This window comes from Malurus melanocephalus, unplaced genomic scaffold (assembly GCF_030028575.1).
Source record: "Malurus melanocephalus ecotype Western Australia unplaced genomic scaffold, MMel_1.1 scaffold_294, whole genome shotgun sequence".
NCBI classification, from domain to species: domain Eukaryota; kingdom Metazoa; phylum Chordata; class Aves; order Passeriformes; family Maluridae; genus Malurus; species Malurus melanocephalus.
Genome location: NW_026623526.1, coordinates 341,710 through 353,919, shown reverse-complemented (window position 1 = coordinate 353,919; position 12,210 = coordinate 341,710). Strand labels below are relative to the sequence as shown.

General features: G+C 34.5%; 1 protein-coding gene across 2 annotated transcripts in view; it reads right to left on the bottom strand.

The window, feature by feature from the left end:
* The window catches only part of CACNA2D1 (calcium voltage-gated channel auxiliary subunit alpha2delta 1), a 355,899-nt gene that overhangs the window by 37,712 nt on the left and 305,977 nt on the right, over positions 1-12,210 (bottom strand). Inside the window, exons 16-20 of one of the 2 annotated variants that reach the window (XM_057376925.1) lie at positions 11,825-11,893; positions 10,153-10,227; positions 8,743-8,817; positions 1,916-1,987; positions 755-826 (exon numbers count right to left, since the gene is read on the bottom strand). In XM_057376925.1, the coding sequence (XP_057232908.1) occupies positions 755-826; positions 1,916-1,987; positions 8,743-8,817; positions 10,153-10,227; positions 11,825-11,893 (363 nt within the window). The remainder of the gene's footprint in view (positions 1-754; positions 827-1,915; positions 1,988-8,742; positions 8,818-10,152; positions 10,228-11,824; positions 11,894-12,210) is intronic. The other variant, XM_057376926.1, reaches the window with a different exon arrangement.

Genomic DNA, 12,210 nt, shown 5'->3' with positions numbered 1-12,210 from the left:
CAAGCTGACTTATGTTCAGAGCAAAAGAGTTTCAAAAAGCTGTTGGGGAACAGTAACTGTGGGGCACTCTCTGGCCAGAACTGCTCCTTCAGCACACCAGCCATGATTTCTGCTTATTGAGGTCCCCAAGAAGTAGAGCACCTATGTGACATCCATATCAAATCTGAGTACTTCCTATTGCTAGGAAACATATCTGCTTATTGGAGAAAACAGTAGCAATGTTTAYCAGGATTAAGTAGGTAGGACAAGAAAATAAAGAACTCAACAAGTTTTTCAGAAAGTACAAGTACGTGATRTAACTGTAAGATGAATTTGCTTATCCCAAACAGTCTTCATTTACGGCATAAAAATGTTGCTTTATTATTTTTTCTCTCAACTTTCTTCCCATTCAACCACAATACAAACTACCAAACCCATCCTCACACATCTCCTCCAGCAAATTAAGCACTTTGTTTTGGATTTCATGCACAGAAGTAGGCTGGGTCCATTTCCTGTTGAACAGAGTGTAAGACCTCATCAACAACTGCCTGATTAATGATACACCAAAGAAACCAAGAAACAAAACAATTCTTTTTTTCCTAAGTACATAATTTTTTTTTTTTTGCTATAAGCCTGTAAAACTAGCAAATCTAGGGGGAAAAAATGGTACCAATTGTCATTACAAAATGAACAACTCAGCATTTCACCATTTCACATTATGTTTTTCTGTTTTGGTTTATTCCTGTAAATATAACTCTCTGGGTTCCTATCTTACCTCATCTTGGGACTTGACCAATGTTTCAAATGTTTTTTCTCCACTTTCTCCATCTATCATTTTTTTCCGAATCTATTGGCAAGGAAGAAAAGAAAGAAGTGAGAAAAAAGGTGTAGGTGTTGCATGTAACATGAATAATCTTTTCAGTGATCAAAATATTTCTTAAAAATGCAGAAAATGTTAATGCGTATGAAAGTCACAACTCTTAGAAAAAAATTTTGTTTACAATTTTCAGATTTTTCCAATTAGAAATTGTTTTATTCAACTGTATACTGAATCAGTAGAGTTATGAAGCAACAATTCTGGCATACTTTGCATTGCAAGACGCTGCCACCAAACTCCGTGATGTTGGCACTAAGACAGAGAGAATGAATTCTGTGTGCATGAGAAGGACTTTTGTCTACCATTTCTTGTGCCTCCCAGCACATCTTTGTGATTTAGGTAGGAGCACTGATTCACAGAAACATTTTTGTACCAGTTTGAGAGGAACATGAAGCAGCCATTTCAAATAAACTTACGGCACAATTTAACAGATACCAGGCAGTGCTGCTTATTGTCATTATGAAATAACAACTTCAGACCAAGAGAAAAAACATGTCAAAAATGTAAAATGTTTAAAAGCCTTCCATTTTATTTCAGGAAGCTAACAAATAATTTTAARAAGTTCTCATTTCTGAATATATTACTGAAAATCAATAACTGAAAAATATAGAGGAATTAATCTATTGTCAACCCTTAACTTTGTTTCTCAGTTCTATTTCCCACCACAGGAATAATCTTGYGTTAATAAGAGATAGGGAAATACTTTTAAAATATTTCGGGTAATATTTCAATATTCCATTAAAAAGTGTTCTGTTTTGRAAAAAAATTTCAAGCTTCCCTTCACAGGAATTGTTACTTCATGAAGAAAAATTTAAGTAGCAATCATGGTGATTTTCAAAATAAGAGGAATATAATGCATTGCCTTTGCCTATGAATAATACCAGGATTTAATTTGTCTAATTATAATGTCAYCTCTGTAAAGTCACCATCTTAACAATTTAAAATTAAAATTTATAGTGAAATAKATTCCCTTTCAAAATCTAGAACATTTATTATTTTTCAGTTATTATATGGTAAAATACAAATAGCAACAGGTACCAAGAAACCAGGTAATCTCACCTCAACTTTAATATCATTTTCCAATTCAGCATCTAGAAAATCCAGCGTAACAGGCTCCTGYGATTTAGGATTCTGAAGCAGAAGACATTGAATGATCAAATAATAAAGACAGAGTACTGTAATATTACAAATCATTGTAATCCCTTCATTTTGAAGTAACCCACTTAACTGGCTTTACTTACCCATCTATTTTAATCTCTTGTAGCATTACTAGCGGCTCATTCTCATTTATTTTATTTTGTTGGATAGACAGGCTAACTGGATAAGTGAAAATCAAATTAACACTAATTGCCTGTGTCTGTCCACAGCCTCTCATGTATGGGGCTCTGCTCATGTATGCTGGGGCGCTGCTTCCCCTTCTCCCAGTGTGTCACAGACTGGTGGGAGAAGAATCAGAGGAAGCAGMGGAAGCAGAGATTAATCTCTCTCTAGATGTCCTGTCTCCAAGAAGGGAGWGAAACATTTGGGAGAGTTTCCCACCCAACCAGTAAGCTGGGTGACTGTACTCTGTTATGAGGTGGGAATAGACCATTGGTTCAAGATTCAAAAAGGTAGCARTTGTAAGAAATTATTTGGAGTTTATAAAAAATAAAGCCTACTTTTAGTGCCAGCATTACAGGACTTCTCTGAACACTCTGGAGTTTTGTCAGTACTGTTATCTCAGTTTAGAAGATGGAAACCTGTAGCACAGRAATATTGAAATCCAAGCTTCCAGACCTAAAGAATGTAGGTGATGTCAACCCTCAAGTGTGGAGCACAGAGAGCTTTGGTGGTCTGCATCTGTAGCAATCCTGACCCCACAGAGTGCTGGAAGTCGACCGTACTAGATCAGACCAACCTCCATGTGGAACACTAGAAATAAAAAGATTTCTAGTTCTGCTCCTTTCTCAGTTACAGTCTGCATTTACTTGTCCAGAGCCATCTTCCATATGAGTTGTTGGGAATTCAATTTGTTTTCTAGCAATTTTGACAGAGCCCCATTGACATTCTATTGTGTGTGTTGTAAAAAATCATCAATCCTCATCATCCAGTAGTTATTTAATGCACTCCCCTAAAAGTGAGTGCATTTTTTTTTAGAAAAAGGAGTATGGGGATATATTACTTAATCATTTAAATCTGACATTCAGATTACAAAATGAAAAAAAAAATAAGGGATGTCAGCAATTCACCAACATTTACAGGGTATACTACAGTCCCTTCCTTAAAAAATTATCATTATATTCCTTCTATCCTAACATTCTGGCAAAGTTAAATGAAAAATGTACACATCCAAGAATGCAAGCATGTTTCATCACAATTTATGTACTGGAAGAAAGCAATATGCTGAACAAGTGGTAAAAGATGCTTTCATATAATAGTCTGGAGCAACAGGAGTTTAACAGTAGCCCTTATTTTCAAGACTGTAATACAGAATAGTTACAGAAAACAAAGGACTATTTCTTCATTTTCTTGAAGAACAAATGTGCATATTTCTGGGTATACGGAATCATTCCCATTCTTAGCAAATAAGACTCATGGTCTGCTAAGAGAAAAGCCAATGAATGTATTCTCAGTAAGAGAATACACACTGAAAAGATTGCAGACAAAGATTCTGGATATTTCTTCAAAAGATATTTACTGAAAACTTCCAAGAAAATTTTTCCATTTCTATTTTTATCACAGATAAAACTAGCAACTTAAATATAACAGCGTTAACATGTGGTCTCTACTAATTCAAAACTATTCAATTATTGTTATGCACTTGCTATTCCCTCCCAACAAATCCACACTCTCAAAATAAATAACAAAAGGCTAAAATGTAAAAATAAATAAAAAATGACATATCTTACATGCAATGGATAATGAATAGCATGGTCAAACCCAAACAGCATGCATGAAGGCATTGGCATGGCAGAGGAGGCATTTATGAAGTTCACATTCCATTCCAACACACAAATGAATGAGAAGAAAAAAATGGTAAAAAATAGAAAAAAAAAGCCATCACATCAAATCAAGATCAATATTAATTTCAAATGATAACCTGGGCTAGTCATAGTCAAGGAGTCCCAAAGATAAAATAGCAAACTTTAATTCTGTGAAAATTCAAGTATGCATTAACTGTTTGTTCTTTTTAAGACTTACATTGTATCACTACACATTTCTTATAAGATACTTATTATTGACTTTTAATAGGCAAAAMACTTAAGCATCTATAAATACAATCTGAGATGTGCCAGAGGTATAAGGATAGCTACTAAAAATTAGAACAGAAAACTCCTACACCCATACTTYAAATGGAAGACTATTTCCCCCTTATGTATCTGTCCCCCAAAAATGTTTTTACCAGTATTTGGGCTCCATAATTTATATTTCCAAGGTTGCCATTTAGTGGGGTTTATTCCAAGCCACGAAGAAACAAACTCACAGTTCAGTTTGCTCTTCTCTTAATCCAGCCATGCGTGTACCATGTCTGGAATAAGCACACCACCACCACATTCACCAGCACAACTTAACAAAACAGAACAGAAGTAAATCACTAGCAATGAAGCGTGCAAACAAAAGGATTGCAATCCATTTTCAGCATGACAAATAAAGGCAGGGATCTATAATTTCAATGACAACTCAAGAAGGAAACAAAGAAAGAAAGAACTGGTGCAGCAACATAAAAAAAAAGTAAAATAAAATGTTGTTGTTGTGTGTTTTGGGAGGTCAGTATTCTCACAAATTCTACAGATGGCCTTCTTTGCTGTGTTGCAGGGGCCTAGTTCCTACTAATACCTGCAGTATTAATGAAGACAAATGCTTTTAAAAGAAGGGATGATAAGAAGTTAGCAAAATCCTGGGCCACAGAGGTAAACTCAGGAGCATCTGAAGTGGATGGGAGCCCAGGGCTTCTCCAGCAAGCACAGCCAGGCAAGCCCAGCAGCAGCCAGACCACTGCAAGCTGAGCAGCCAGGCGTGCTCAGAAAACTGAGATTTTTTTATGTTCCTGTGCTGCTTTCTCCACTGTGCAAACAAAAAATCCAGCCCAGAGGTGGCCTTCTACAAGTTTATAAACACAGCCACCTGACACTTGGTGAAATCACTGACTTAGATCAGGATTTTATACCAGGTTTTACAGATGCTGCTATGCAGGCTGCAAGTTTTGCCTTATGGATTGCCTTTTGTGTAAGAAGTCAACTTGATATACTGTGTTTAAGTTTGCTATTTTGCTAKTTACATAGCTAATCTATTCCTTTAATGATTTTTAAGTTTTCCTTAAGTGTTTTCTGCTCAGGGATTGGATTACATAAACATGACTAGTTACCCTGTTCAGGTTAATGACATTTAATTCTGTGCAGTTGGCTCTGCTAAACTGTGAAATGTAAATAGTGGATAGAACATATTCCTTACTCTGACTTCCCCAGACAAAAAACCTRAACAGCTCATATTCTGTAATTTTATGCAGCATACACTGTACAATAAAACTTGGCAATAAAGTCACAAGAATGKTCTCCTGATCTCTTGCCTGTGGGTTTATGCAAGCAAAGCCAGCACAAGTAGTCTCTTTTTATTTCCTGTCTTCAAATTAATTYCAACATCCAAAGAATTTTTGCAGCACGACTCTAATTAGCACCTATTAGTAAAGCACCATAATTTAATGGAATGCCCTTCACTACAGCCAATAGCATGTTTTCTATTATTTAAACAGGAAAGGATGCAAGCTTCATGCTTTGGAAGCTGTCACAATAAACAGTTCTCTAGTTAGATTTTTCCTAGTAAGCAGGGCAGAAGCTTTCTAATTATATTTCCAAGTCTATGCATTCTAATGCTCTAATCACCTCCATCCAAAGTTACCTGTACATTGGGTCTCCTTTTTCTCAATTTAACTTTTGGTATGCCCACACCAATTTGCTGAAGTAACAAAAAAGCAGTAATTTATATTTTTGCACTATAACAGCCTGCTTATAAAATGGAAGTTTGTTTGTTTGTTTGCTTTCTCAACATCTGTTGAGATRAATGTTTGTTTACTGCAATGTTTGTTTACTGCAAGCAGAGACTAGCCCTAATTCTGATCTTGAGTTCTGAGCTCTCTGCCACATTACAGACAGGTTTTGTCTAGGGAAACAAAAATCAGGCATATGGTAATGTGAATCAAATCTACAGAGAGCTCTCCCTCCCACATACTCTGACAGAATAAAATACAGAATGAGAATACCTCACTTTTTGTTTACTTTTATATTTGCTCATAAAACTTAGATCCTCTTACATTTCTTAAATAACCCTAAACAGTAAAACAAAATACCAGATCTCACTGAAGGCATTTGGAGTTTTAGGAATATTATTAAATGGATTTTGATCAGAAACACAGTAAAAATGAAGAAAAGGATTCTAATCTTAAGAACAGATTGGGAAATTGAATTATTTACTRTTTTCAAAATCTAATTAGGATTAATCTTGTTAACACATGCTTAATGGACTCACTTCAGTGACTATGTTTATTTGGTGGCACATCSACCTGTTCTCTCCCATAACAGAGGGAAAAATACATCCACATATGCAGACAGACACAAAGAAAACTTGCAATAAAACATAAAATTAAATAGCAAATAAAAATTACTTAAAAATAGTAATGTAACTAATTACACAAACATAAAAATKACTTAAGCTGTTTAAAATTATTTTAGGCTAAAAAATGATTTCTCATGTTATGCTTTGGCATCATTTTCACATGCAAATATGAGCATGATGGGCAAGTTTTTAATTATTTTAAAATGCTTTTGGACTTGTTGTTTGGTAACTTTTCGCAGTTGTGCAAACAACTCTACAAACTTCAAGAGAATTTATCAAAATATTGTGTTGAACCAGTTGTGATTTGAGGCAATAGATTGTCAGAAGGAAAGCAGAACAAATTCAGAAGAAGGAAGCATTGGAAGTCTAAKAAACCCTCACCTCTTCAAAGGTAAAGATGTAGTTATGTTTTAGTTTACATCTACTGAAAAATTTCTGGCAAAGAGGGTTAAGATGTTGTTTGTTAATAAGTTAACAGCTACCAGGAGGTTCAACTAAAATTAATATGACATGTTAAAGGAAGTCCATGAGTTCTAAATACATCTGTCTTTGTAGTGTACCTTAATTTTAAACCGCAGTTCTTGTATCAGTCTGAATAGCATGCACCACCCCACACAAACTGGGAGTGAAAAAGTCTAGTCTGTGTAACTGTTAATAACAATAACAATAATAATGCATATACTTAATATCACATTAGACATTATTCTAAAATATAAAATTTATCACTTATAAATCATCCTGTTYTAAACATACTCCAAATCACAATTTTGAGCAGTATGGGAAACGATCTCTGCACTTCTATATCCTTTTAAGAAGAAAACTACACAGAGAAAGCATGACAATTAGTACCCTAATCATCCATCTCAGTTTGCCTAGATGTGGTTGGGATRAGCTGAGTTTTTAACAAAGGTTTTTATTCTCCAATGTTGTGAGGCTCCACTGCAGGATAACACCACGTATGAAGTGAACAGAGTCCATATCCATCAGTTTCTCACAAAATTAGGCCTAAAATGAGACTACTGCATTTTTTTTTTTATATTACTCCTGTTAACGAAAAGATAGTTTAATTTGCATACAAGAGAAAGATAAATAGGCCAATCACCAYCACCTAATTACTAACAATCTCTAATTAAGAAAAGAGTGGCTCAGTAATGATGAAGATCTTTGTCCCTGAAGAATTCACCAAGAAAAATCACCAAATCAAAACTTTCATTTTTTAAGACATGAAAATCCAATGCAGATATCCAGAAACTGAAGTCCTTTTCAGTTACGAAGACTATATAAAAACCCTTTTTTCCACAGTTTTCCCTTTACTTTTGAAGAGTCTTTCAAAATAAATCAAAAGGGATATCTCATTAATAATTACAGTCATTCTTTTTCCAGAAGCACTTTTTCTTTCTTGTTGTGTTACAGACTTGGCMAAAGATTTCAAATGTATTAATTACTTCAATAGGAAATTAATTCAAACATTCACAAAGCTGACTTCTCGCAGCTTAAGAATTAATCACTAAAATATGTAGATTAATTTTTTCTCCTGCCCTTGATAGTTAAGGAAGTTATTATTTACTAAGATACATAAAATGTAGGAGTATCCACTCATCAAGAACTAAGTTTAATGGATAAAGAACCAAACTGAAATATTTGGTTTCTATTTTCCTGCAATTTGAGGAAAGTTGTGTCCTAATCATATTTAGATAAAAATTTCATGTTTAAACACGGAACACCTTTCTCAAGTTAATCTACTAAAAATCTAACATTCTGGGAAGGGGTCCTCAGCTAAATCCATCCCAGCTCTGTAGATCAGGTTTCAGCTCTGGTAAGCAGAAAATAAACAAATAAATAAATACAATAATACAAGTAAAATACRTTGTGTTTGCCTCTGATTTCTTTGGCTTTGCAAGCCTGAAAATTTCTATTTTCTTTAATGAGAAAGCATCACAAAAAAAAGGTGCACAAAATTTCCTCAGTTTGCTTCAAGGTTTTTCACAATATTACAGATATTACAATGATATTACATCTACCACTAGTTGTTTTTATATTAATATGTGTATTAAAACACTTCACATATATAAATATGCATTCAATAGACACTTTTTTTTTTGATTGATAACCAAATTCAATACAAGCCAAAGCTGCTGGATTTGGATGAAGCCATATATGCACCAAAGATTTTCCTAACACCCAAAAAACTTGAATTTTTCACTATTGCTCTCTGGTACCTTCAGCAGATCCTAGTTTCTTTTTTTTCTGACAATATCCCCTTATTATAGAGAAGTAAACTAGAAGRTGTTTCATACCTTTGGCTGGAGATTTGGATGCAGTAGCACATACCCGTTAGGATCAATTGCAAAATAATATCCATTTGGGCAAAGCTGAAAGAAATAAATGAAGTTTAGCATTATATGGTTTTAAGTAATGAAGAAAGAGTAATTAATGGTTTTCAAGAAATGGATTTTGATCCATTGTGGCAAGCACACACCTCAGGCATCATGAAGTATAAGATTACTAACATAGAAAAGGTAATTGCTTAGTATTTATTGTTTTAGGATCGTAAACTTGGAGAATAATTAACGCTGATGGGATCTCTGAAGATCGGCTGGTACAAACTTTCACTGAAAGCAAAGCTAACATTGGACTTCATTTTTCAGTCCAACTTTGAACCTGGACTAGGTTTCAAAGGATCTTTGAACACCTCCAGTGACAATACAGTGGCAATACCACAACCTCTCTGGGCAGCCTGCTCTCTTTTTTCCTTAATTCCACTTGGAATTTCCACTGCCACACCTATGCTGATAGCGTCCTGCTCGGGCAATGTTGAGAGCCATTTTCTCCATAATTCCCATCAGGTAACCCTTTTAGTTCCTTCTTCAGTTGTCTCTCAGTTTCTTCCTGTATACTATGAACTCCAGATCCTTGGCCACCTTAGTGGCTCTGCACTGGGGCTCAGTGTTTTTATTACACTGAGGAGATCAAATTTGGACACAGTACTGATGCACCACACAGCTGGATTTACTGCCAGGGCACACTGCTAATTTATATTCTATGTGTCCTCCACCACCACGACTCCCAGGTCCTTTTCTGCCCTTTGAGGCAGTCTGTCCCAGGCTGAGCTGTGGTGTGGGATTATTCCATTCTCCATGGAGGACTTTACATCTGCCTTCAAATTCATGATGTTCCTTTTCATCCTCAGATGTTGGTTTGTTGTTTTGTTTTTTTTTTCCCACAATACTAGTTATTTTCACAGAAATCCCACAGCTAGGTGTCTACATAAATAAATCAGTCGTATAGAGGAGGGTACAGACAAACACCTATACTGTAGAAATTTTATATTAAAAACTGTCCTGGATAAATGGCAAATATTATCAACTGAAATGATTTTGTACTACATTAAGATGCAAACAGTTAACTGAGGGGCAGTGCCTTAACACACAGGAAAATATTTACTTGTTATATATCCCCCAATGTAAAAGCTGATTTTTACGGAGCATATCCTGATGGACAAATCACGCAGAAACACATATTTGGCTGGAGAGAAAACCACCAGAAAACGTACAACAATACAGAAGAATATATGAAAAGAAGCCTGATGCTATTTTGACTCAATTCCAGTAATTGCTGTATGACACATGAAAGATCATGCACAGAAATCACACATAAATAATAYGTAAATCATAAATAATGAGAAACCCCCAATGCAAGCAGCTTACCGTAAATCGGGGCGTCAGTTTTTTTATGTCCTCCAAAGAGACATCGACCCCCATTACTCCAAGAATCAGCTGATTCTGGTAACATTTCAAAATGTTAGTGTATGTGTGACATATTTACAATAACTTCAACAGTCAGTAAATTTATGTTTGCCTTCACCTATTGTTTGACAGATACATTTGAGAAGTTGCCTATTTGGTTATGTSTCTATTCTAAATATTTTAAATAATGTCAAAGGAATATAAAATAAAATTTAATAAATTCAGTATTTAGTATAGAGTATCAAAATCATTTATGAGGAGGGATACTTTCAAGGAAGAATAAACAATATGTGTACGAACAAAACAGGTGAAAGCAAAAYTGGTGCAATAATATTGCCAATTATGTGGATACTAAACTACCTGCACCAACACAGAGCTACACTGCAGGCTTAGATTGGGCAAATGGTGAGACCTCAGAACAATTAACTCTTTGGGCTATAGTATGATGATGATGATGATGAAAAATATTCCAACACAACAAAAAACCCTAGTGATTATAAGAATCATCAGTATTTGAAATCAGGGACTCAGGCACTACATTTATTTCGCTTGTAATTTATTTTTCTACTATAGAAAAGGAGGGCAGTCACTTACACATTGTCACCTGAATCCCTTCTCCATATTAAATAAATTTATAAAATYTACTGGAGGAGCTATCTTGCAGTCTGTAAATAAATTCAAGTAGATACAAATTGAGCAGATTCAAGTTCTCTTCTTGCTTCTCTGCACTAGATCACGTCTGTTTTAATTCTTAGAAAGACATCCTTTGATAATCAGTAGTCTGTCACTTTGAACCAGACTAGGTCAATTCCAGGCATTGTCTTATAGATAAGATTAACCAACTTTTTTTGTTTATTGCTTTATTTTTAAAAGGAAACTAAAAGAACTATTCTCAGAGTAAATAGAGGAAACAACAATGAACAAATTCTTATTGATTCATTTGGAGTCTATGTAATATCTGAGAAACTGATTCAAATAATACCTTGTCTAAATTTCTGGMTATTTTGACCTGAATAAACATGAGTATATCAAAACTACAATATTTTAGCACATTGTAAAGCATATTCTAGGTCTGCTTTTAAAAATAAAAAAGCAGCATTTTGATTTTGTGAAGAGGACACGAACAGATTCCTTGTCAGACAGTAACACAGATGTGCAATTGTATTTATTTAACACTTAGAATTTAATCTAAGTATACAGTGTTCTTTTGTATTATTGTTACAACCGACTAATTTAAATTCTCTACATCACTACCTTTCACCCTGAAATGTCATAGCCTCAGAGATTTGTTAGAAATATATCTGGACAGTCCTTTCTTGCAAAGGTCTAAATAATATCATTGTCTACTTCCCATCTATTGAGCACTTAATGCATTCCCACTGCCACAAAGGCACAGGGATAGATAGTGGAATGTCACACCCTGGAACTCAGAATGACAAAAAGGGTAAAAGAATGCACTGCCTTTGCTTGTTCCCAGGAGGTTATCATGAAACCAGATATGATCCCTTTGTTTCTGATGTACGAGACAATTACACTRCAAAATACTCTGTTTTCAAGGCATTTAACATTAAGTTTAATTTCTATAACTGCTGTTTTGTTTTTTGGGKTTTTTTCCCTYGAAGGAAMAGCTTACGATTTTCCCATTTTGTTCCCTTGTTAGATTGAAGACAGGCAGAGTTCCTGTAATCACAAGGCCCAGCTCCTAGAAAATAATAAATAAAGAAGGGAGAAAAAGTCTTTTTTAGTTAAAAAGCAAATGTTGAGACATAATATATTAGAACAATCAAGGAATTAGTGTAGCCAAACACAGACTTTCAGTTTGTAAAAAAAAAAAAAAGGAAAATAATACTACTCTATTGACTCAGTGCATAGAAAGTTGAAATTATGATTTTTTTGTATCCACATTTTAGTGGGACTTTTATATTATTTTTTAAAGAATAGATGATGCAACAAATTAGGATTTAAAAAATGCAAAAACCCTAAATATTATGAAAGCTTCTTTGGAGCTACAGTATCCAT